This window comes from Pantherophis guttatus, chromosome 1 (genome assembly GCF_059756535.1).
Source record: "Pantherophis guttatus breed Tessera chromosome 1, ASM5975653v1, whole genome shotgun sequence".
NCBI classification, from domain to species: Eukaryota; Metazoa; Chordata; class Lepidosauria; order Squamata; family Colubridae; genus Pantherophis; species Pantherophis guttatus.
The window spans coordinates 132,260,887-132,288,169 of record NC_142063.1 but is presented as its reverse complement, the minus strand read 5'-3'; the positions used below and the strand labels follow the sequence as shown (position 1 = coordinate 132,288,169).

Genomic DNA, 27,283 nt, shown 5'->3' with positions numbered 1-27,283 from the left:
AACTAACCTGTAGGGTCCTCCTTAACAACAACTGGAACTGCCATTGCTAAATGTTGTGATCCTGTGTTTTTTCAACTTACGACCACATCGCTTAATGACAGATCTCCTGGTCCCAATTAGTGTGGTTAAGTGAGGACTGTGTGTAATAGGGTGGCCTGACAGAATGGCCCCAATTCTTCCCCTGACCTTCCGTAATGGAGGGTAGACTTGAATCAGGACATCTTCAGTCCCATTGCACCACATTCTCCATGTCTCATCACCTCTGTTCTCCTCTGTTTTCTCATGGCTCTATCCTAATTTGAGGAGTGAAATTGCCTGACCTCTTAGCTACTCCTGAATGCTTCCAGGAATGCATATGTCACTGGTCAAGAAACATACCCTTATTTTACCCTTGAGAAGCATAAATTTCTATATATATTTTCCCACCCTGCAGATGCAATGATACTGCTGCATTTGTTGAATATCGAAGCTTCCACTGGAAAGAAAGAAACATTGGCTCATAAGGAAAGCAGCATACATTTTATTCCTTGAGTGAAAAATCTATACATTCTAATTTTTATTTGTGTTCTGTTTACGTTAACATTTTATTTATTTGGAGAAATTGGGTAGCCCTTTTTTTATATCATGTTTAAAATTAATTGATTACAGAAATCACAAGCAAGACGAATTATGAGTGTATAGTCATAATATTGTAAAAGTTAATCAGCGCAGGAAGAAAGCAGTATCTTTCAATGAATATTTAACAAATTCCTTCCCATCCAAAAAGTCATGGACATTTTCTGTCTCCTGTATAAAGCACTCAGCTCCTTTCAGCTGCTGAGGGACTGAATGGAAATAAAAGAACTATGGTATATATTATTAATTTTCGCTATATGCTGTAATTCAGAGCCCTGGGTATCTTACCATTCTGGAAGTGTTTTCAGATGTAACTGAACAAGCTGTAGGGCATGTTCTGTTATTAATAAATTGCTTCCCATCTTATGGTTGCTTGTAACACTACAAAGGATGCAGAAGATGAGCTAAATTAAGTGCATTAGGTAAGCTGAAACCATGGAGAGTTGGTAATAAATTGCTTTTTTAGTACTTTTAAAAACAGTGAAACAGTGATTAAGCTAGAAGTTGACTCAAAGTAATTTATGATTTAAAAAAAACAAAAAAACCAAAACAAAAATGACCTCCCATCCCCCAAAATGATGGGTTATTGTGAAGGAAGTTGCCGTTTCTGGCTGAATGACTTTAATTTCTCACCAGGTTATGGACAATAGCTTTTTATGCCTTTTCCATTTCTTGGATCTGTTCTAAGGTATATATGGTGATAGAATATGGTGCCCGAAGGCCGCTTTCTGAATAGTTTACAATGCTGAGCTTATAGGTGAATAAACTGTGGTTCAAATTTCACATATAAACGAATAAACTCCATCACAGTTTCAAATGACCTACTGAGATACACAGTCTCTTTTCCTGACCAAGCATATTATTATAAAGAAGTGGATTGAACGGTAGCAATCATTTCCACTTTACTGCTTGGATCCTTGGGCAAGGATCTGAATGCTCTCATCTACCATGAAGCCCAAAGCACCAAAAGGACAGAATTTTTATAGTTCTATTACGGCTAATGACATTGTCAAAAAGACCTGGGAGCATTAATGCCTCCTCCCCAATCCCCCAAAAATAATGTTGGAAGGTTACTATCTGCATAGGCTATAATAATATAGGGAAAATCTACCATGAATTTATGCCTGCCCTCTGCAAGTATTTTGAACTTCTGTGATACGCTGTAGTATCTCTTGTGAATTCCATCTCAGTTGCGTGATTTATTTTATAGTGTAAAATTAGAACTGTTCTGGGGTTAAGCAGCCTCCTTTTTCATAAAAATCTGAATTACTTTCAATTAGCAATGAGCTCAATCCTGCTTAGCATTAACCATGGTGCTAATTTGGATAAAATGTCATTCCAAGGTTTTAGGCTGCTTGAACCAAGAAATGGGAGAAGATGGAAGATCAGAATCACCTTTGGCTTTATTATTATGAATGGTCATGCAGATGTTCAGACTGGATTTGGCATTTTTATCAACCTATTGAGTCCTTCTCAAGGACCTGAGATAGACTAATGTTGTCATTTGATGGTGTTAAGGGTATCATCAAAGGATGTAAACTGTTCCAAGTAAATTTACTTTTTGCAATTGAATGATGGTGTTTTTGTCAATACCAATCGTATTGAAGTGGTGCTCCAGATGTTTTAGGATTGCACCCAAGGTGCCTATTACTTCTGGTACTATTTTTGCTTTCTTTTGCCACAGTTGTTCTGTTTGCAAGTTTTTGTACTTTGCGATCGTCTTCAGTTCTTTCTCTTCTATATTGTTATCTCCAGGTAATCCCAAATCCATTATCTAGAGTTGTTGTTTTTTTATCATTTTTATCTAGAACTATTAATTCTGGTTGTCATGTGGCAGGTGCCTATCGTTTGAATTCTTAAATTCCAGAGTACTTTAGCTTTTTCATTTTCTTTTACTTAGTCTATTTTGTGGCCTTATCTGTTGTTGCTTACAGGAAAATGATGTTTCTTGCAGATATTATTTAAATTTATAGCCTGCTTGACTCCCAGATAATTGTTTAGAGAATGTTTTATGCTTATTTCTTGGAATAATGTCTCCTATTGATTTTTTGGGAAAGTGCCATTACTACTGCTTCTAAGTTTTTTCTCGTTCATCATTCCCATTTTTGTTCTCAGTTGCTTGTGCTTAAACCTCTTCACCTCATAAGAGGAGGTTATTCACTCCATTGATACTAGGTGATGAAGCTCCTTCACCACTGTGTTCCTTCCCCCTTTCTCTCCTTGGGAATTTTTCAGCCATGTCCAGATTCTAGGCAGTGCAGGATAAGGAAAGAAATATTTTCTGGGCACGGTCATGAGGCAGGTTTTTGAGGTATTTTGATTGGTTTTGTTATTGAGGGAGTGAGAGTTTTTTGAGGCAGTTATGAAATAATTCATCCTGGGCGATGTGAATTTTTATATTAATGCAAGGAACATAATTTAGCCCTTACCTCAGGCAGTAAAATGTCTTGGCCAACCCTGAAGAGCTGATGCAAGCCATGGGATAGGAGGCGGTTTCCCATACAACGCACTATTGAAACTAGCTTTTTGAAAGTACAAAGATCGACAGATGGAAGTAGAGCATGAGAGGGAAAAGGCAGAAATGCTTTTGCTTTATATAGATTATATAGTTTCTTCTAATAAAGGGCCAAAGACAGTGGAAACTCATGCCTAGATAAACTAATTTGAATTCTGGTTCCTTGCTCTTAGGTTTACTCTAGAATTCGGGAAAGTGGTATCTAGCCCAACCATATGGAGTTAAGTACAAGTAGTCCTCACTTAATAACTGCCCAGTTTAGTGATTTTGAAGTTACAACAGCAATGGAAAAAGCAACTTTATAACTGGTTCACAACTAAGACACCAGCCCTGTGATCATGTGATTGAGATTCTGTCACTTTGCAACCAGTGAGTGTTTATGACGGATGGAGCATTCCGCTGCACATTGAACAGCTTCGCTTCCTAAAAGCAGAATAAATGGAGAAGTCAGCAGTAAAATCATAACTTACCTTCATGTGATATTTCGTTTAAATACAGTGCAAGTGAAGTCATGAGTCCATCACACTCATGTGATGCCTCACTTAGTGACTATGTCACTTAGCAACAGAATTGCCAGTCCCAATTGTAATTATGTTTTAGGAGAACTGTGTTAGATCAATTACAGGTAGTCCTCAACATACAACTGTAATGAAATCTCATTACAGTTGTATGTCATAACTGTTGCATGTCAAAATGGGTCAGTCAATTTAAGACCTTTGAGGGGGGCAGTCATTAACCCAGTGCCACGGTTGTTAATGAACCAGTGGTTTGCTATGGACACAATTTTGCAAATAACCAAAAGTAAATGCTGGTTTGTGTCAAAACTCTCATAAACCTTGGTCACATGACCATTAGACACTACATGCAGTTGTAAATGTAGCTGTGTTGCTAAATGCCTGAAGTTTGATCATGTGACCCTGCACATGCATGAAGTTTGGTCATGTGACCATGGAGAGGACCCGACCATGGGGGTGGAGTTTGAGGATAATCTCCCCTAAAATTTCCCAGGATAGATCTAAGTTATATAAAGGATTGAACACTGTTGGATGTCACTGTCTTTTTTGGCCTTTAGCTTAATATATATTATGACTAATTGCTTATCTTAAGAGCATTTTAAAATAAAAGGAAATGGATTTTACAGGGTTTAATACATCCCCCTCCATAAGATAAAAAGGAATTCTATTGCATTTTGGAGTCTATTCATTGTTTATACCCAATATGAACATTTGTGTGTCTCATTTATTCCATTCAGCGTTTGATATTTTAATCAGCGCTTTAATGTCATAGTCACCATTGTATGAACAAGATTACTTTTAATCAGCCTTAAGAGTTCTGCCTGGAGGGAATGGGGCATTTTTATCAAGTCAAAATATTTCCTGTGAAAACAAAATATTTGACAAGTTATTCCTTTTGTACATAGGTTACGTAAGTTACTAGAAACATTTAGCTGTTAAGTCAAACTTAACTTATTTATTTAGCATTAATGGTTTAAGTTAAACATTTCATATTTTGCACACCAATATTAATCTGCTTTGAATTTCATTATAGAATATTACAGTATAAACTTTTTGCAAATCTCTAAGATTGATATGAGTAACCTTGGCGAGGACTATTACCTCAGGTATGGAACAAATAATTGATAAAACAAAGATGCATCAAACATTAAAAAAAGAGAAAATGGATATTAGAGAATTGGTACTTGAATATACCTTGTAAAACATAAATTGTTATTACATAAGGATTTGGTCTTTTTGCCTATTTGATATACTTTTCAGGGACTATGTAATGTACAGAAGAAAAATAAGATAGTGAGCAAAATTAAGTGAAAAAACAAAGGGGGAAAGCAATAAGAAATCTAAATCTAATTGTCACAAGGTGGATCTATAAATATTGACCTTTGCTTCCCACTATGGTTTAGGTCAATTAAACCTTTCACATAACACTTTTTAATAAGATATAGCAAGAATAAACAAGGTCATCAGCCACGTGCAACATTCTTTTCTAAGAATAGGTCTACAAAAAGGGGTCAGATTTTGGAATTTGTGGGACAGTTTGCCACAAGAGCAACCAAAGCCTTATTGTTCCCCAAGCATGCTTATTTTCCTTTCTCCGCACCCCAACATGTAGTGCACTGACCCATTCAAGGTATTCTGTGTAAACAAGTGAATCAAAATACCCAGATTGGTAAAATAATCAAAGCAGGACTCTTCATTGTGGAGATATTGAATAGTTTCTTCACAAAAAGAACTCTGTAAACCAAATGAGAGCACCATCTTAAACCCATATTAGAAGTTTAATGGAACAAATCTTAGGAGAACAATTGCTTAAGATTAAAAACAATGACAGTCAAAACTCATCAACTTGCAGAAAGGTTGCTATGTGAGGACAACACTGTGGTTCTTGTATTCTTTTCATATGCCTGAACTAATCTAATCACTCTGCAGATTTTGCAGTTCAGAGAACCAGGGAGATGACACACTTGAAAATAGAATATAGATTAAAAGAGAAAGGGAAACAGTATATGGTGGAAATAATAGGTAATATATGCATCAGATAGACACCTTTATCAAACAAAGTGCTTTAAAATAAATGGGCTTTCAGAGTTCTATGAGAACAGGAAAAGTTATGGAAGTTGGAAAAGGAAGATAAATGGGCCCGTTTATAAGGCTGTTATCAGAAATGAGCTGAGAAGCCTTTATCAGTTACACACAGGGGTATTCAATCTTGTCTTTATGAACAAACAATAACATTAAAGAGAAAAGTCATAAATCATGTGTGTTGCTATGAAAAAGAATTATTAATTAGTAATCTATCTATTGATACACATTGATGAGTTTAACAAATAGTTAGACTTAGCCATGACCAGACAACAAATAACCAGAGTATGAACCTGCTATATAGCAAGGAGTTTTGACTTTTCTGTGTTAAGACTGTAGGAGTAGATTCATGCAGATATTAGCCCCAAAATGAAAGAGTGGTACAATTACATTTTCCATTCATGGAAAACATATACCTTTTTATTTTCTTTTTATTTGTTTTGGTGGTATTTATGTTTTATTTTGGCAAAAATAATATTTGAGAATCACTGTGCCATTGGAGCTTTTAGTTGAAGAAAAGGTTGTTGAACAACATCTAAAGGAATCAGTTTTATATATTTGATGAAACATGTTACTTCTTAGCTACCAGGCATATTGACAAATAGATATATTTGTCTAAGAGTCCTGAAATATCTACTTTGTTGTGGACTATACCAAAAGTAATAGAAAGAATTTATTACATGCCCTAAGAAATTTATTGACAACAAAGAATGGAATGTAGCAGAATGTTGTCAGCTGTACTTGCATATGGTGAAATACTGTGTGGTTTGTTGGGCTTTGTTAAAAGAATAATGAAAGTTGTACATTTTACAAGTGGAATAAGATTTGAGTGGTTGCTGCTTTGTGAGATTTAATTAAATCTGTATACCTGTTCACAGTTTATCACTATTTTATAACAAAACATCATAAGATTTTATAACAAAACTCTTCTGACACAGCTCCCCAAACACGACAAACCCTCTGAAGTTAACTCAAAGATTCCTTCATTAGGAGCGCCGGCAGCCCCAGCAAAAAAATTCTCTCTTACCGCACGTTAATAAGTCCAGCCGGCCGGGAGATGAATAGTTGTTGCCACATCTATTCATCTCCTCCCCCTTCCTTTTATCTCCAGAGCTAGGGTGGGGCTTCGCTAGCAGCAGTAGTTCTTCTTTCCCAAGAATTTCCACTGCTCTGCTCTTCCCTGCCTTCTGTGCTTCAAGCACTGGACCCAGTTGTTCCTCCTCTTCCTCATCAGCAACCTCCAGACCTGGGAGCTGTTGACTCCATCTGAGGGCTGATGGACAGCCCAAGCTCCACCTCTGTTTCTCTTTCTCTGCCAGCTCCATTTCCTCAGAGCTCTGAGGTTGCCTTGATGCTGACCCTGACTCCCACGCCTCCTCCTCCTCTGATTTGGCTGCTGCAGGGGCCGGCAGCCAACAGGCCACAAAAAAACCTGACTTTCATCAGTGAATTCCCTCTCTGAGAAGATTGGTGGTTCAAAAATGTGAAGTGATAACCATTCTTTTGTCTCAGATAATCTATGGTCCCTCCCACCCAAGAGATCTTACAATAGACTTGAATTTCACCTTCACAGGTTAATGCCGGTCTGAAAATGTGATCTGAATATGGAAGTTATTATGATGTGTCCTTCCTGATTTGCTTATGGTTAGTCTGGACTTGTACAGGGTGAGTGGACTATCCCATGGTCTGTCTCATTGATTCTTGCAAGCACCTTATGGATACTATTGGATTTCAAAAGCACTTGGGCATTTTTCCAGAAATGCGAGACAATTTCATCAAATGCCCTGTGCACCTCTGGAAGAGGTAGGCTAAGCATTTGGCAAGACAACTTCCAAATTATTTCAGTTCTGGGAATCAAGCACTACTTCGTATGAGATTCACTTTAGCTCGTGGCTTTTGAGAAAGTGGATGAAGCTCTAGATAGTAAGATCATAACTGTATTGAGACTTGGATTGCTGTTGTACTTGGGCCTGTGGGATCAGAAAAACTGGCTCCAGTTTGAGGGTGGAGTGATTCCTGATGTTTGAAAAAAGATAGTGGTATGATCCTTCTTGTAAAGGCCTTCAATAGATAACTATTGTCCAATGCCCAGTCTTCCATGTGGTGAGATGAGATAGTGGTTAGGGTTCAAACTGTCAATAAGCTGTAGAAAATGAATTATCAGGCCTGGGACAGACTGTGTTGGTCACACTGGTGGATGGTATAGCCAGCTTTCGATTTGGTTATAATTCTAGATTCATGGCTACTGCTAGGCAGGTGGAGGCTGTGGCTAGAGAGGTCCTTTGCCCAGCCACAGCTGGTGGGTCAGTTGTATCTTTTCTTCTAGAAAGAGACTCTGGCCACAATGTCTCATATCCTTGTCCTCTCCTCTATGATTACTCCAGCAAGTTTACATGAGCTGGAAATGAGGAATACTCAGTTGTTGGTATATGATGCAGTAGCCTGTCTGTTGCGAAGGGAGAGCTATTATTTATTGGTGCTGGAGGCTCAGCACTGGCTACTATAGCATTTGGGGTTCAATTCATAGTAGTTTTGACTATTGAAAACTGGTAGGATTTTCTGCCCAGTTACTGCAGGGACATCTGCTTTAAATGAAACTTGTCTCCCTGGTTTGCACATTCCTGTATCCACAGAAACCTTAGAACAATTTAAACTTATTCCAATGAATAAAATAACTTTAAAGATTTAAATAACTTTAAACAAGTTGATGACTTAAATCTGTAGATAAACAACACTGGTAATCATGAATAAAACACTAAATGTATAATATTTATATAATATTCTATTTATGTTCCAGCCCAGTCACTTTGATACCTAAAATGCTTTTAGATTACCTGATAAAACAAGGCAATGGTTTCAAAATCAAATTACATAAAAGAAATAAAGTAAATATCCTTGTTGAGTTTCATGTCACATTCTAATAAGTAATGGTATAATTCAGTTTATTATAACCCAAACTAACAGATGAGACTATCAAATCTTAATTCAATCCACAACATAGAAAGGTAATCTGTATTAAAACAAAATGTGCTCCCAAAATATAATCTTGTATTTTCAATGGTTTTTTCCCCATCTGCAGCAAAGCAACCACAGCCAAATACATTTGGAGATATTCAGATATACCGCATGATCAATATATCCACAGATAATATATTATCCAATGTTTGATGTTCTTTTATAAACCAGATTGCATGCGATGTACTGCCAAAGGTAATACAGTCTGAAGTCTTCCAGCAAAGTCACTGTCAATATTTTACAAAGAAATTCGGTGAAGAAAGGTATTGCAAAGAAATTAAGTGCTCTTTTGCACAGTCTGCAGGATCTTTATCCACCTTCAAAATGACAAATATAAAACCATTGATAAGGGGAAAGAGGAAAACTTTGTAGAGAAAGGTATCTTTATTAATCTAGGAGCCAATAATCTACAAGATTTTTCCCTCAGATTCTTTTCCTTCATGTTAAAGAAAAAAAATCAAAATGTATATTAAAGTAGAATTCAGATTCAGAAGATGTTAAATACTGAGTACATGAACATAGTTCATCTCCAAGTGGCAGTATCAAAATATTATAATTCCAGTGGACGTTGCTTTACAAAATTGTTCAAAAATTCCTTTATTGTAACTTTCCAATGTTTTATTTAAGATTGTGCAATGATATGGATCTGAAGAAAAAGGTAATGTTAGTACCTCATTAATGGAACTGCAACATGTGGTAGTTTTGTAGCCCAGAGGGGAGAAAAAATTGATACGTTTGAATCCATCATGACTCCTGATTACTGCTTGGAGAAATCCCTGCAGTTTTCTTGGCAAGATTTTGGATGTGGTCTGTTTCCTAAGGTGCACAGTAAATGACTAGCCTAAGGTTACTGAACTAGTTTCGTGCCTAAGGCAGGACTTAGAATTCACAACTCCCAGTTTCTAGCCTAATGCCTTAACAATTACACCGCATCCTAATTCATCCTAAAAAATACAAGATCGAATTGTGAAACACTAATCGAGTGTGAAAAGTTCACAATTTTCCCTGGCATGGTATGAATTCCATGAAAAATCATGAAATTGCACAGCTTTACGGACATGCTCTAAACCAAATTTTCTACTTCTGACCCAAACAGTTCCATGTCCTTACTTTTGTTTCTTTCCATATAAACGAGAGCCATATGAGACTCCTCAATTTGCAGGATGTCTATTTAAACAAAACATTTCCTCAAAATCTTCTTTGTCTGATCAACCACCAAACCCAAAAGAAGAGCCACAGCAAAATAAATAAATAAATAAAAAAATAACTGAGTGATCTTTAGTAGAACCAGAGGTGGGTTTCAGCAGGTTCTGACTAGTTCTGGAGAACTGGTAGCGGAAGTTTGAGTAGTTCGGAGAACCGGTAGTAAAAATTCTGACTGGCAACCGCCCCCATCTATTCTCTGCCTCCCAAGTCCCAGCTGATTGGGAGGAAATGGGGATTTTGCAGTAACCTTCCCCTGGATTGGGGAAGGAATGGAGATTTTACAGTATCCTTCCCCTGCCACGCCCAGCAAGCCACACCCAGCAAGCCACACCCACAAAACTGGTAGTAAAAAAATTTGAAACCCACCACTGAGTAGAACCATAGTAATTAATAAAGCTACCCTATACATACAATAATTTATCAAAATCTTTTGAATCCATTTGTACAAACCCATTTGTACAATTTGGAAAATGTATTAACCAAAATTACTAACTGAGGTTACCACTCAGTATATTTGCCCTACCCATCTCCTAGAAAATTCTTTTCCAGTGCCTTTTTTGTTTAAAAAAAAAAAAAGCTTCAGATGTTCAAGTTTATTTAAAATTCTTCTCTTCTCGGAAGGACACCTTGTATGGAGCCGGACGATGACTGCGGTTTCTGGCCCTTCCCAGCTTTCGTGAGAGGGCAGCTGGTGTTAACATCTGGCCTCAAAGTGGCTTAAGACTCCATCCACTGCTGTGAGAGAGCAGTGGGATTTATTGGATTTATTGACTTTATTGACTTGGAATTGACTGAATGTCCCTCCCCAGACCTTGGACTATCTGGATTACCCCCAGGCCGTGGACTTCCCCCAGCTTAATTAATTAACTGATTGATTAGATGTATTCACCAACAGAACTTCTTATTCTGCGAGACTCCCCCCTCTCGCAGGTGTGGCCCTCTACTTTATCAAGGGCCTACCTTTATGACGGGCTTTGGCACCCCGAGAGGTGGCATGCTGCAAAAAGGGGATTGAGGGGTTTTTTAGGGAAACTTTTTGATAGATTTTTAAGGGATTTTAAGGGGTGGGAGGGTTGTGTGGGTTTGGGGGTTAACCCACGGGGGGAGGGGTCCGGCCCAGCTGTTAGTGGGGCCACGGAGGGTGCAGATTCCGGGGGTAAGGGGGACATTAGAGTCCATTCTGTCGAGGGCTTTTCTATCAATGTGTTGAGTGGGAGGGGCAGATACGGCGGGAGCAGGGGGCCGCATCATGTGGTGGGGGCGCGCACTCGCTATCTTCGAGCGGTGGCGCGCCCCGGTCCCCATAGCCCTTCTCGTATCCCAGGCAGTTCAGACTCTCAGGGCCCGAGCCTTTGGCTGCTGTCGTGCAATGCCAGGTCCGTGGTAAATAAAGCCCCCCTCATTTGCGATCTTATTCAGGAGGGGGGAGCGGACCTGGCAGGTATTACGGAGACCTGGTTGGGCCATGAGGGGGGGGTTCCCCTCGTGGATATGTGCCCACCAGGTTTCCGAGCATTCCATCAGCCGAGAGCTCAGGGCAGGGGTGGGGGGGTGGCGGTTATTATAAAGGAAAGTCTTGATCCGAGGGAGACCACTGTTCCACAGATAGCCGGATGTGAGTCCCTTTTTGTGAGATGGGGTCGTGGAGTACAGATGGGCTTGTTGATCACGTACCTGGCTCCCTGCCGCGTGGCAACGGCCCTGCTTGAGCTGCTCAACGTTATAGCTGAGGTGGCGGTTGGTACCCCCAGACTTCTAGTCATGGGGGATTTCAACCTGCCATCTGTCGGCGAAACGTCTGAGGTGGCTCGGGAGTTCATGGCTTCCATGACGGCCATGGACCTTACTCAGTTAATTCATGACCCCACTCACATGGGTGGACACACTCTGGACTTAGTTTTTGTCTCTGGTCAGTGGTCGAGTGGCCTTGATAGAGGGGATATAGTCATCGAACCCTTGTCATGGTCTGACCACTCGCTCCTTCGACTGGACTTTCTAACCGCTGCACCCCGCCGCAGGGAGGCGGGACCGACCAGGTGGTTCCGCCCCAGGCGCCTGATGGACCCTGATAGGTTCCAGATGGAGCTTGGGCCATTTCCTGAGACTATGACTCACGACTCAGCTGAGGACCTGGTGGCCGCCTGGGATAGTGCGGCTGCCGGGGCCTTGGACCGTGTCGTGCCTTTGCGGCCTCTGACCCGGCACCGAACTCACCTAGCTCCTTGGTTCTCCGAGGAGCTTAGGGAGATGAAGCGCCGGAAAAGACGCCTGGAGAGTAGTTGGAGGACCAGCCGCTCCGAATCCGACCGAACACTGGTGAGGTCTCATATTAAGACCTACCTAGTGGCAATAAAAGCGGCAAAATCTAGCTATTTTGCCGCTCTTATCGCGTCATCAGATAATCGCCCGGCCGCCCTGTTTAGGGTGACCTGCTCCCTCCTCCATCTGGAAGCGCGGGATGACCCCTTGCAGGGCCGAGCTGAGGACTTTGTGCAGTATCTGTATGACAAAATCGCTCAGATTCGGGAAGGGCTGGCCTCTGACTGGGTATGTCCGGATGGGATGACTGAGGCAGGTCTTGAGAGTGTTATCTGGGGGGAGTTCGATCCTGTGGCTCCCGAGGACATGGACAGGGTCCTGGGACGGCTGAATGCGACCACATGTTTATTGGACCCGTGTCCCTCCTGGTTGGTACTGGCTTCCCGGGAGGTGACACGAGGCTGGCTCCAGAAGATTGTTAACGCTTCTTTGAGTGAGGGGGTCCTGCCGGCCGCTTTGAAAGAAGCGGTTGTGAGGCCCCTCCTCAAGAAGCCCTCTCTGGATCCGGCTGTTTTGGCTAACTATCGTCCAGTCTCCAACCTTCGCTTTGTTGCGAAGGTTGTTGAGAGTGTGGTAGCACAACAGCTTCCCCGGTACCTGGATGAAACTGTCTATCTAGACCCGCTCCAGTCCGGCTTCCGACCTGGGCACAGCACGGAAATGGCATTGGTCGCGTTGGTGGATGATCTCTGGAGGGCTCGGGATAGGGGTTGCTCCTCTATCCTGGTCCTGTTAGACCTCTCAGCGGCTTTTGATACCATCGACCATGGTATCATGTTGCACCGGTTGGCGGGGTTGGGGGTGGGGGGCACCGTTCTGCGGTGGTTCTCCTCCTACCTCTCTGACCGGTCGCAATCTGTGTTGACGGGGGGGCAGCGGTCGACCCCGAGGCACCTTGCTTGTGGGGTGCCACAAGGGTCGGTCCTCTCGCCCCTTCTGTTCAACATTTATGTAAAGCCACTGGGTGAGATCATCCGTGGCTTCGGGGTGGAGTTCCATCAGTACGCTGATGACACCCAGCTGTACATCTCCACCCCAGGCCACCCCAACGATGCCCTTGAAGTGATGTCCCAGTGCCTGGAGGCCGTGCGGGCCTGGATGGGGAGAAACAGGCTCCGACTCAACCCCTCCAAGACCGAGTGGCTGTGGCTTCCAGCGTCCCGATATAGCCAGCTGACGCCATCGCTGGCTATTGGGGGCGAATCACTCGCCCCCACGGAGAGGGCTCGCAACTTGGGCGTCCTCCTGGACGCACGGCTGTCTTTAGAAGACCATTTGACGGCCGTGGCCAGGGGGGCTTTTTATCAGGTTCGCCTGATACGCCAGTTGCGCCCCTTTCTAGATCGGGACTCTCTACGCACAGTCACTCAGGCACTAGTCACTTCCCGCCTGGACTACTGCAACGCTCTCTACATGGGGCTCCCCCTGGGGTGCACCCGGAGGCTCCAGCTGGTCCAGAATGCAGCCGCGCGGGGGATTATGGGGGCGACGAGGCGCTCCCATGTGACACCTCTCCTGCGCGAGCTGCACTGGCTCCCGGTAGTCTTCCAGGTGCGCTTCAAGGTATTGGTGACCACCTTTAAAGCGCTCCATGGCTTAGGGCCGGGGTACTTACGAGACCGCCTACTGCCACCAATAGCCTCCCACCGGCCAGTACGCTCGCACAGAGTGGGCCTCCTCAGGGTGCCGTCCGCCAGACAATGTCGGCTGGCGACCCCCAGGGGGAGAGCCTTCTCTGTGACGGCGCCCACCCTCTGGAATAACCTTCCCCCGGAGTTCCGTATAATAACAGACCTCCGGATTTTTCGTTGGGCCCTGAAAACTTATTTATTTCAACTAGCTGGGCTGGCTTGAGCTAAATTTTAAATTGGTTTTAAATTGGGTTGTTTTAATTTACGGCCAGAATATCTAATTATTTTAATACTGTTTTTTAAATTTTGTATGTTTTGTTTTTACTTAGGCTGTGCACCGCCCTGAGTCCTATTTGGAGAAGGGCGGTATAGAAATTTAAACAAATAAATAAATAAATAAAATAAATCTAAGAATGTTAATAACCAGGAAATTACAGCAGATGACACAAATATAAATGTTTACAGAAAAGCCAACATTTCTAGAGGTCAAAGATAAAGTAAAAATCTTTTTATTTGACTGTAGCTTGCAAAAATATATGAAATATAAATGCATTTTTTAAATCAACAAATAGATTTTTAAAAACTACTTCAAAAACTGCATTAGACAGACAAACTCAAAAAAGGATTTTTAAAAGTTGGGGAGGAGAATAAAGGGAAAAGTGCAAGAAGAGGGAAGAAACTGAAAGTACATGGATTCCCAGAAGGAACCTGCTTAGGCTGTAGTACAAACTTCACCCCTTCCAAGTGACCCATTTCAGAAGTGGGTCGATCCTGAATTTCACTTTCTGCAAATACAGGAGTGTTTTTCCCTTGCACAAAGGATTCAATCCAGTCTTTGAAGGAGGCTGGATTGAATCCAGGAGGGGAGAATGGATGGGAAGGAGAAACATTATTTTTGTCTGCATATCACCCCATAAAAACCTTTTTAAATAATGTAAAGGGAGGGATTGGTAAAGGCACCCCTCCCAACTCAGATGATTATAGACCTGAGCAATTATTTTATATCAGTGCAGCTGCAGCAAAGTCATGTTTACTGTCCCTCTGATCAGAGACCGTTCTTCTTTTTGAGTAGTTTTAACAAGTTCCTCGCTTGCGCAAGCTGTATCCATCCTCTAGGGAAGTCTGGGCTTGTATAAATTACAGCAATCCGAAAAGGTGATATTTATAGCCAGGAATTGGAAGCTTCCATCAATTTCATCCAGGAATTTGAACCAGCAGAGCAAGATGCTGCAAATACAGTCACAGGTTCCATCTCTCCCCCACAGATGCAAATGTTGTTACCAATTAGTGCAGAAAAAAAATTCCTGAAAATACTATAATCATTCATGTGTACAATCTTATTATTATTTCTTTAAAAAAAATAATTGTATTACATTTTTAAAATTACAATTTACTTTTTAAAATAATAACATATCTACACAAATGGAGTAGCTGAAAATGTCAATATCGCATAAAAGATGAAATACTTTAAAATTATAATATATTTTAGTATATCATTAAAATAAATGTATACATTTATTATATAACACAAGTTGTATAAAGATTAAAAAAATAAGACAAGGGGGAAAAAAACCTATTTTAAATAATCCTTGACTTAACAATCATTCATTTAGTTACCATTCAAAGTTATAACATCACTGTAAAAAGTTTTCTCATGCCTGCTGTAGTATCACCATGGTCACGTGATCAAAATTCAGGCCTGGCAATTGGCATATATTTATGGCAGTTGCACTTCTCCAGGGTCATGCGATCACCCTTTGTAACCTCAGCTGGCTTTCGAGAAGCAAAATCAATGGAGGAAGCCAGATTCACTTCATGACTGCATGATTCATTTAACAATTGTAGTGATTTGCTTAATAACGGTGGCAAACAAGGTGATAAAATGGGACACAACTGACTTAACAAGTTTCTTGCTTAGCTATCAAAATGTTGGGCTCAATTGTGGGTGTAAGTCGAGGACTACCTGTACGAAGAGACTAGGGAAAAAGATACCCCACTCAGAAAACAACTGTGTTATCACAAATTATCATGACACAGCAATGTCCCCATGTGTTAGCTTTGCCAGTTGATTTGGACCATAATTATTCTGTCAAGATACCTATCTGAGCTATTAAAGAGGTCTTCCCTGGCTTTCTTTTTTTCCATGCTGTTTTATTTTGCTTAATTTTGATGCCATTTTATTACTTTTATTTGTTTTATAACATAGGCTGTTGACATTCTTCCCATTCATGTGCCTTTTGGATCAGGCATAAGGCCTCCAAGGCCGCATTCTGCAGGTTCAGCCTTATAAAAGCAAGCTTTCTTCGTCGGGTAATTGTTGACATTGTTTATCCCTTAGGAAAGATCACACAATGGATTCTTGTAAGCCTTGCCAAGTGGTAGCAAAACAGATTCCGTGCAATCCCCTCTCTAACCTGTAATCTACTCCTGGGGAGGTGGACTCTTAGAGCAGCCAATTCTGAGACTATTATGGCCCTTTGTCTTTATCCAAAATTTTCACTGTGTCTCAAAAGTTACCAAGTACCTCATATGTCCTACCTCAAAAATATTTTATATCTCCTTCTGCCAATAATTTTCCCTTTGCTGTCCAGAGTCATGATTGCAAGATGGGTGGCTGTATAAATTGATATAATAAATCAATCCAGAGACATCTGCAATTTTACCTTCAGCATCAAGAAAATAATTCAATGTATGTATAAAACCTTCTAAAGGAGCCGCTCCTTCCAATTGGAGCAAAACAGAAAGGAAGAAGAGCTAAGTCTTTTCACATGGCCCTATAATTGCAGATTTTTCACCCTGCTGCTTTGATTCTACTTGTGTATCAATTCCAGATTTGCCAGTTTAGAAAATCCAAACCCCTTCAGACACAAAATGCATCTTTTAAGGGGAAAACACATGATAGATCTCACCTGAGTTCTCATTCTGCATGGCATCTCTCTATATCACAGGAGTGTCAAACTGGCGGCCTGTGGGCCAGATGCATCATGCACAGGCCACGCCCACTCAGGCTCCTCAAAGGCAAAAAAACTGCAATATATCACGTGACGCAATCAAGTTTGACACCCATGCGATATCAGATATAGGAGGGACCCCCCATTATCTTGAGATTTTGGGAGTCAAAGCCAATCATGTCTCCCTCTGAAAATTCCCTTTCTGCTATCTTGTGCTCTTGTATTGCTTTAGCATCCATTGGTCTCTTCTAGGATGGGCATTGGATTTTGACCATTATCCTTCTGCTTTCCATATTCCTGATCAACTCCATAGATTTCCTAAAGTATTATAATGCTAACCACCACTGCTTCCTCAGGCCCTCATTAACATTTTCTCCTTGCCTTTCATTCAAGCACTGTGGCTAACCACCCAATTGCAGTCATTGTTCCTGACATGAGAATCCTCTCATTACTGGGAGGCTCACTTTTTTGCACTCTCCACATCTTTCACTTTCCTCTTTGGAACAACTATCGCACACCAGCTCTAATCTTCCATGGCTTGTTATCAAAAGATTGCCTTCTTCTCTTCTCAAAGTTAGAGTTTCTATTGTGGTTTTTTCTCAAACCCACACCTTTTCAATTATCCTCAGTGACAAGGTTCTGGTTCCCCATTATGCCGAATTCAGTCAGATGTATGAAAAAGTAAAACTTTGTTGTCTCTTCCATCCATTTAGCTATTCTGTCACCTGATACTCAGATCAGAAACTAGATAACGCTTTTCTTCAGAAAGGGTTTTTATTCCACAAAAGTCTCCTTCTCAGCTAAGCAGGCAGCTTTAACAGACTATTCAAGAAAACAATGTTTCAGCCCTCTTCAATACCTTGAATATCCTTCTAATCACCAGTGGATGGTATTTTCATTATTTTATAAAATGTTTGCTTTTGAAGGGCTACTATATTCTTGTGTGAAACCTTTACACACACACAACCTTTCTCGTCCTACACTGGCTTGCCTGTAGGCTGCCAGGTGCAATAAATTCCTTCATAGCTTCATCTGTGGGTAGTCCTTGACAGGGTGGATTTGATTTAAATTGAGTTGATTTAAATCACAATTTAAATCATGATTTAAATCACTAGTAAAAAGGCTTGATTTAAATCAACTCGATTTAAATACTAATTTTTAAAGAGCAACTGTCATCTCTGCTACTCCTTTGACCCACTGTTGACTCACTGATAGTCCCAGTGTTGCAAAATATACAGCCTCAGGCTACATAACTAAGCTCCATTTCATGCTGAATAAACTAAATTATTTATGTATCTTAAATAGAAAACTATCTTACGATAGATTTTTACCCCAAAAGTTTTTTATTAAAATAAATTTGATAAAAATCAAAAAAATCGATTTAAATAAAAAAAAAACTGATTTTTTTGATTTTTTTTTAAAAAAATCATTGATTTTTATCCACCCTGGTCCTTGACTTACAAGTTTATTTAGTGACCATTCAAAGTTACAACAGCACTGAAAAAAGTGACCTATGGCTTATTTTCACACTAACAACCATTGCAGGATCTCCATGGTCATGTGATCAAAATTCAGATGCTTGGCAACTCATATTTATGACGGTTGCAGTCTCTTTATGACTGAGTGTGAAACTACATCTTTCCTTCAATATTCAAAAAGCACCCTCTTTCTCTTTGCAGCAGACTACAGCCCTTCTCAATGGACTTGGCTGAGTCATTTTTTTTCCAATTAGACACCTGCAGTTGCCAGTCTTTTGTTACAAATCACCTAAGCAAATATGCCCTCTCCAAATCTAGATACAATTTTCATTTTTTATCCAAAGTTGTTGCCTGGGTCTTTGTTCTCTGAAAAATGGAGGAAGAGCCTTTTCTTTAATTATCTTAGAAGTACAAAAATGGTTTGCTTATCTGTAACTTGAGTGAACATCTGTGAATTTACACAAACTTCCCTCCTAACTCCACAAGGAGCTGGTTGACCTTAATGTTTCTCTAGATTCGTTGTATCAGCCTCGGTAATTGAAAGGATTCAGTGGGAGCCATGTCAGTCAAATGGACTACGTATGAGGGGTGGGATTCCCATTAAGAAATTCCTTAAGCTCTAGAATATTTTCAGTAGGACTTGAATAAGAACACACCCCATATGTATGAATTCACAGATGACCATTCAAAGAACTTCAATTAGAAGTTGCAAAGAACCATTTTTATATGCAAAATTTAGTGGTCTATATGTTTTCTACCAGAACAGGGTCAACTGAACCAAATTAACAATTGGACTGGCCCATTCAAGGGTGCAGCTGGAGAATGCAATATATTAAAGATTAACTGATTTAGATTGCAAATTACTAATTCCTAATATTGCAAATACTATTTGTATATAAGTGCCTTTATTGGTATTCCTAGTACATTTTTTTAATCAAACGTACTGTCGTGTAAGGTAAAACATTTTTGTTTTTCTAGCTCTAAAATGGTACTTATTTGCTGATCAGCAGTGAATCGTGGATTAAATAGGAGATTATGAAATTCTTACATTTTACATATATCAGTGACAAATGAGTGTCAAAACAAGCTAATGTTTTCTACATTTTTGCTGGAACATACATTTTTGAAAATATTTAATTCCTTGAATATAACAAATGCATTTTTTATGTTTCATCCATGTTTAATTTTCTCTCCAATAAAGCAAGATCAGCACAAGTTTTACTTAAAAGGAAACAATTGTTTTAAATTAACTATGAAGGTTACTTCCAGAAATCCCGAAAGGAAATTGTCTGAGAATACGGCTATCAAACTTAGTGTTTGATAGCCGTATTATTTATGTATCCAGCCCAAAGCTGAATTTCTATCAGAAAGAAGAGATTTTGAGGTCATATGACAGCTGGGTGCATAATATAAGCAGTTCACTTTGTGTATGTTTCTATAAGTGCATATATTAAAGGAGAGTTCATTTTATAACTACCAGAACTTTTGAAGCAAACCTTTGGCATATACCTTTAATAACAGTGTACCCAGCTTCATATGGCAATAGCCCAGTTACAAGAAAGAGATTTTTCTAATCTTTTCTTCCATGTAATGTACAACATTCTGCTGAGTTCCCCTATGAGCTTTTCACAGTTTAGGGTTTTGTTTTTTTTACAGAAATACTGAAGAATTTCTAAAATGTATAACAAACCATGGATTCTCTTGAAAAATCAAACAATACTCTGACGATTGTATCAAATTCAAATATTAAACCTTTAAAGATTTTAAATGTCTTGCGACACTTAACAATGTGTGACACAACACATTTTCCCCTCCTCATTTTCAGGCCTTATAGGGATTGGAGGGAATGGCATGTTTTAAGAGTAATGCCGTTTTATTTAAGCTTTATTTTTTCCTGTTAAAACATAATAAGTACTAATGAGCTGAATGTCCTGGCATGCACTGGCATTCATAGTCACCATGTGAATGCTTGGCAGCCCTTCAGTTATAGGAATTGCTAATTGACAGTGGAGAGCATATTTGTTCATATTAGACTAAATCAGTTCTTGTTCTGTGTCGCAGGGATCCTGTATCGCAAGTCCTGTGCCTCCTCTGCAGCTTGTCTCATGACCTCTGCCGGATACCAGACTTTCTGTACTCCAGGGAAGATAAACTCTGTTTGTATAAGTTGTTGCAACACTCCACTTTGTAATGGGCCCAGGCCAAAGAAGCGAGGAAATGCTGGCACCGTGCCTAGGGCAGGAGTATTAACAACCATACTGCTGTCTAGCTTGCTGTTTCTATCACCCGCACAGTGCTAAACTCTAAGGGAAGATTTGCTTTGTCGCCATCATTCTTCCTGTGTCGCTTCTCTCAAAGGCACAGCTGGCTTCCATTGTGATGTTGTTGTTTGCTTTCCCAGAAGAAGAGTTTTATCTGAAAGAAGTCTCAACAACTTCATTACTTGCAGAATAGATTTAGTTGTCTGATTTTTCCAGTATGCACTTTAAAACAAAACGAAACAAAGAAAACAATAATCAACAGTCGTCCATTCGAAAGCACTATCATTCATGTTATTGGAAAATCGTCTATTGTACTTGAACTTGGAGGGGTACAAGTTGTTGGCTGTAAAGTCTTTCTTTTGTTTTCCTTTATTGCTTCTTTTAGTCTATTGTGTATCCTGTAATGTTTCTTTATGAGTATTTACTACTCATGTTCACAAATGCCATTCTGGTTAACAGGACTTGGATCTATGCTAGTCTCCAGAGGCATTGTTCTCACATTGAGCTCTAGTGACTCGGGACTCTGTTTTGGTAAAGTGGAGTCAATTTCAGCCTCATCCTGAAGAATATTTGAGGACACCTTCTGTGCTGCTTTGGTGGACGACTTTCGCCTGAATGACATGAAGATCAATGGACGTTTGGAATGGTTGACACTGGTTACTGAGTTTAAACTAGTTGCCAAATACTTCTGCTTGTTGGCATGTTCTATGGACAGGCGACATCGGAGGACTTGAAGAAAGACCTTCCGGAACTGTTGGGAGGAAATGTTGTACAGGAGTGGATTCACCACAGAGCTAAGGTAAAAGAAAATATCTGCTATGGGGACGAGAATGATATATGCCCTAAAATAAGAGACTGTCCAGTCTTGCTTGGGCCTGGCAGCCGTCATGATCCTTCGAACTTGATTCGGTAGCCAGCATATTGCCAGTGTTGCAACAATCAAACCTGCAAGGAAGGAGAAGAGAGAAAAAGAACTTGTGAAACCAAATCATAAAATATTTAGTATCAGTGCTCCACTTACCGGCTAGGAAATGATACCAATTTTTCAGTGTTTTGCTTGACAGCATCTTCCGCCAGTAGCAAAACATGTTCTGAGAGAGACAGGAGGGGAAAAGGCAAGCCACGGGTTTCAAGGTCATTGGAGTCTGTATTCCAATAAGTATTGTGTAACATGTAAGGTAGCATTTCTTTTGATCTTTGACATCGGTTAAGTTCAAATGCTTTATTTCATTTGTACTACATTCTTGAAATATTTTGTTACTGATGCTCTGTTGCCCATTCCTCCTCCTCCTTTTCATGACTAAATAATACAGCCATATTAGAACAGGCAATATCCAAAAGCAGATCAAATTCCACTTATATTTTAAAAAATGTGCATACAATTTGGCATTATTTTTGGTACCTTTTCTCCTACAGAAAATATTTTTATGTACAGTGTGAGAGGCTCTTTTTATGACAGAGTATATAAGGAATTCAGGAAAGGAGCTGCAGTTCAATTAAAATAAAATGGCACAGAGAACAAGCATTAAATGTTCCTGGAAATGGAGCTTCTAGAGAATACAAAATTTGTTCCAAATTTTGCTGTCCAGGTATTTTGCATTCACCTATAAATGTGAGTATTTATTTCATTGAGGTTAGGTTACTTTTATTGAAAAAAATATATGAAAATATTTATCATTGACTTTCTTATTGCTGGCAAGAAAAGAATGCCAGGCTCCCAGGGCTGACAAAAATACTTACCGATTGCATAGTTTTAAAATATTAAACATGCTTCACACACATTGTCTTATTTATCTGTTAAAAAAACTAATGTGATAAATCATCCTGAACAATGGTTTGCTTAACTTCCATTTTCTTAATCAAATTTTTAGTTCCAGGGTTAAACCATCTTTCCGGAATGATAGTTGAGTATAGTCTGATTTCCAACCCAATTTCAATTACTGAAATATTACTAAATTTAAAAAAAATCACTATAAAATGAAGGATGCATTTATAGACTCCCCCTTGATGCATGTTCATGGATGGATTTGAGGGAAAGAAATAACATGTTAAGCCTATTTACCCTTGCTGGGGTATTCCTTGTTTTAGCGCAAAGGTGCCTTATATGTGAAAGAAAATAATTTATCCAAATGTTGGCTGTTCCACTGCAAGTTTTTCTTTGATTTGTGGAGTTTTACATCATACTTGCTAAAAAATTTACTTGCTTTAAAGCTAGTCCTACAACTCGATTTGCTTTATTAGAAAATGCAGGCTTTATGTTGCTTTTGTCTAAATGAATCTGGATTCTTTACCAAGTCACTACTAAATTGTAGAATATGTACTCAATAAAATAATTGGGAAGATCCAGAATTCAAAATCAAAGACAAATTGTTTTGAAAAATATAAGAGAACAATTATGAATGTAAGCAGAAGAAAATAGGAATTGACAGCAGTACCCTGGAAGAGTCAGAACTGATCATAAACTCTGTGTAATAAATAGATTTGTGAATCTTTTGATTTTAATGTTTACTTTTGGTTAATAAACAGGTTAATTTTTTTGTAATTGTATGAAGTTTTCATTATGTTGAAAGCTTAGATTTCAGCATTTTGTACAAAATCATATATATGCACCTGTTACCTTTATGCCTAACAGAAATTTGCAAAAACAAAAGTTTTAGTAAACACAGTAAATTGCCAATTTCCTTAGGCATATTCTTTAAGACTCCTTGTGGGTGGTGAAACTATATTGGCAGATACACTAATTAGTTCAGGCTTTTAACCCTATTTGATACAATCTGCTTCGGCAAAGTATAGAGTTACTACTATTCCTCTTCAAGTTTCTTCTAAATGTGTATGATTAAGGGTGAACAGAGAGATAATTTGTCAAACACAGATGAAACACCAAAGCTTTGAGATGATTTTAAACTACATTTTCAGTTTGTAATATGTCTGGCTCTATAACCACAGTTAAGACTATTGCTCTGCCTTAAGGGACTGATTTAGGGTGCAGAGGTAAGTAAATTTACAAAACTTAAGTGTTGAGCAGCTGGGAAATAAAAACGAAGTAAGTGCAATATGCTGTAATTTGTGCTGAAGGAGTAACTGATACATGGTTAGGGTTGCCATGATATCTGAAATTGGCAGGTTTATTCTAATTATCAAATTATTGGTCACCAATCTTACATGGGGTAACTCTTGGGCAGCCAATACATTTGATAAATAAATAGGTTAAACAAGGCATGTCACAAGTTGGCAAGACGTTGAATGGTTACTAGACAAAGAAGCAAAACAAGACTAGAAAACATACACAAAGTTAGTGTTTCTCCCTGTGATGCAAAGTTGAGTGTGTGTGCATATATGCATACATATGCTAGAGTTCCTTTTGGTGAAGTTCAAGAAAGCCCATTTGCCCCAAGACCTTAACCTAAGATTTACAAGGCGCTGATCCGATGTTATTTTTTAAAAAAATGCTTTTAAGAAGTGAAAAGCAAAGTACCTATTATGAGCATCATCAGTTTTATTTCAAGAACATCCCTGGGCCCCAAAACTTTTCTAGAAAGTAAAAATGTAACCCACTGTTAATGTTGGAAGTATACTATACAGGCTAGTAAAAAGCATTTTGATGAAGAGACTTTTGAGAGTGGCAAGAAACATTTTTATTCATTAGAGCTTTGTGTTTTGTTATATCCCCCATGATGACAATTTTGTTAGAAAACTCATGTCTAAATTCCCCAAGTACCTAACCACTCTTAATATCTGGGACCCCTGGCAATTCATATTTCTTGAAGTTTATTATGTATTAAAATTATCAACTGGAAATAGCAAACATTAAACAAATAACTCTTCTGCTCATTATGTCTTGTTCTTTTTTTATCTTCTCAGGGACTCGCTGTCATTCTGTTTTTTTACTTTCTACTATTATAGTCTTAATTTTTCAGGATCATGACCTACCTACCACTTGATGTGTCTTGTATTAAGATACAGTAAGGTCATGCCTTCGTTCCTATTTCACTCTCGTTCTCATTATCATTAAGAAGAACAAAAGATCAATGAGCCGTGACACAGAAGCCACTGAAGACACATGGACTTAATATAGTTGTGTGTGTGTGTGTAAATTATGGAATAACTAAATGACATTTTAAACAGTGAACCTTAAAAGTGGTTTCCTTTCAGGCCTATTATCACAAATGTCCTGATCTGAGAAATCACTCATCCATCGCTAACTTCTAAGCAGAAATACAGAAATGTTTTAAGGCTCAGTCATGTGGGCCACCTTAACCTTTGTTGTGTGTTTTATTATGTTATTTTTACAATCTTGTTTTTCCTTAAAAAGAAGAAGTAAAACACTAGTATAATTGGTTTTTAACATGTGAGATTAAATAGCCAGCAAAGTATATAACTTGATAAAAAACAGAAATCTAAGAAAATGAAGTGAAGAAATAAGACAAAATAGAGTCAACATATTTACCAAATAAATTCTGTTTTTCATAAATTGTAATCCCAATTTTTTTTGAAAAACATCAGTAAGACCTTTATTACTTTTATTAAATGGACAATTATATTTTTAAAATTACAAAAGTGGTTCAATTAATTCTCTCTTGAGTTGATTACATTAATTTTTTAATGCCCTTATGTATTCCCCCATTTTCTCCAGTTTAGAGCATTCCCAGTGCCTTTGCCTTACAACAATGGCTTAGTTAATACCTAAATATGAAGTGGCAGCCTTTAATATATTTTCTGTAATGTACCATTGTTAAATACCAGTATTTATTATAAAGTACACAGTATAACAAATGTCTGCTCTTAAAATCCTGGCTGGCCTTTGGATCCTTGAAATTTTCCATTCTTCTGCTTGGTGCTCTGGAAGCCCAAGGCCTCTCCAGCTAACTATAATTAGTTCCAACCCCCCAAAAATCAGCATTCAATATCTTCTATGGAGTTTGGCAGAACCAGCTAGCCAACTCCAGGATGCAATGTGTGACCAAATCAGAAAAATCCTTATTGGTCAGAGCATGAAATATGCAATCTGCAACATACTTCTGAGTTGCTTTCCAATGTCAGAACCTTTTTCCTGCAAGATTGGAACTCTGTCTCTAATGCTGAAGATTTAAAAAGTTAAGGAATTAACTTTACAGGTGTACTGGCTCTTCATTTAAGCTGTATTGTCTGTGGGCCTTTGGTAGTAAATTAAATAAAAATGTGGGAAGGAATTCCAGTTGTTACTTCTTAAGTAAAATTTGTAATCAGCACTTAATACGTAACACTTTCTATACGATGAGTATAACGTACAAAATGCACAATGTATAATTAATATGGGCAAAATAATACTTTACCTGTTTATAAAAAAAAAGCATGTTCAAATTTTGCTTTTTCCATTGATACCCTTGCTGCCGACTTTTATTTAGATTATACGATGTCCAAGTAATTCCTTCCCTAGACACCTCATGAGGAACCAACTGCTTTATTCTATACAGAGCAAGTGAAAAATGAGTTGATGGTAACCTTGTACTGTATTGTAGAGGTTAGTGTTTCAAGGAAAAGCAGAGAACTCTTCGTGTAAACTGTCATTTTTGTGAGCACAAGTAATTGCTCATCTCTTGCTACCCCAGGAAAAAAAACATTTCTTTTTTGCAGAGATGTGAATAAATGTTTGGAGATTCGATCCTTTTAAGATTCATCCATAAATCTGTTATTTTCATCGAGGCTACAATAGCATAAAATGTAACATTTATTTTACTCTTCTTAATGTGCTGGTACAATCAATACAAATGGGATGGAGAGAAGATACTAATTGGCCCTGTAGAATAACAATGATTTTTATATTGTGGAGGAAAATAGGTTTACACAATGCTATTGCTCAATTACTTCTGTGTCACCCTTTAAACCAAATGTTCTTAGATGGGAAACCTCTGTATTGTCTAGATCAGTGATTCTCAATCTCAGAAATGTCAAGCTGTGTAGACTTCAGCTCCCAGGATTCCAAACATGCTGGCTGTGGAATTCTGGGAGTTGAAGTCCGCACATCTTGACATTGCCACGGTTGAGAAACACTGGCCTAGTAAAAAGTGCACCTGCCCTATTCCTAGAACATACTGAGTTGTCAAGGACTTACTGTACTTTGTAAGGGTACAAATTTAAGCAAAACCCAATAAAGCGGTCATTTAATGGTTCCCATCCATTTTTAACTAAGTCCACTGTATCTCTGCTTAAAGTAAGAACACAGATAATGCATTGTGCTAGGCAAGAGTCCTTATCAGCTGAAACTAAGGTGCAACAACAACTATTGAAGCTTCACTGTGACTTCTTCAAGCATAAATATAAGAACACTGAGTGAAAGATCTGTGAGAAGCAGTGAATCTCATAGTCCTTTCCCCTACCATGAATGTAGCCTCACAAAGGAAGTGATGAGGACTTGTGAGATTTGACATAGCTTCTCTACGGTGCCTATGGAAAGCAGTTACTACTAATGATGTGGGCAAAGAATTGTGAATCTTCCCTTAACTAGTAAAATGGTTTATAAATGATACCATTAGATTTATTCCTAAATATACTCCTAAATAAATTCTGGATTACAACATTAAATGTGTATTAATTTTCCTCAATTGCATATATTACCCACTAAAGAGCATTTTTAAGGCACCTTATAGTAGGGAACTCGCTACTGGTACTAACCTGAATACATTCCAGCAATATCTGAGCACCTACAGGTTTTCTAA

The 27,283-nt window shown here is 39.0% G+C and overlaps 2 protein-coding genes across 2 annotated transcripts in view; one reads left to right on the top strand and one right to left on the bottom strand.

Annotated features, from left to right (window-relative positions):
- The window catches only part of LYPD1 (LY6/PLAUR domain containing 1), a 36,285-nt gene extending 11,866 nt beyond the window's left edge, over window positions 1-24,419 (top strand). The window contains exon 3 of the mRNA XM_034423888.3: window positions 20,389-24,419. Within this exon, the coding sequence (XP_034279779.2) occupies window positions 20,389-20,627 (239 nt within the window). The 3' untranslated portion in view covers window positions 20,628-24,419. The remainder of the gene's footprint in view (window positions 1-20,388) is intronic.
- The window catches only part of GPR39 (G protein-coupled receptor 39), a 163,396-nt gene continuing 155,319 nt past the window's right edge, over window positions 19,207-27,283 (bottom strand). Inside the window, exon 3 of the mRNA XM_034432417.3 lies at window positions 19,207-21,533. Coding sequence (XP_034288308.3) covers window positions 21,013-21,533 — 521 coding nt within the window. The 3' untranslated portion in view covers window positions 19,207-21,012. The remainder of the gene's footprint in view (window positions 21,534-27,283) is intronic.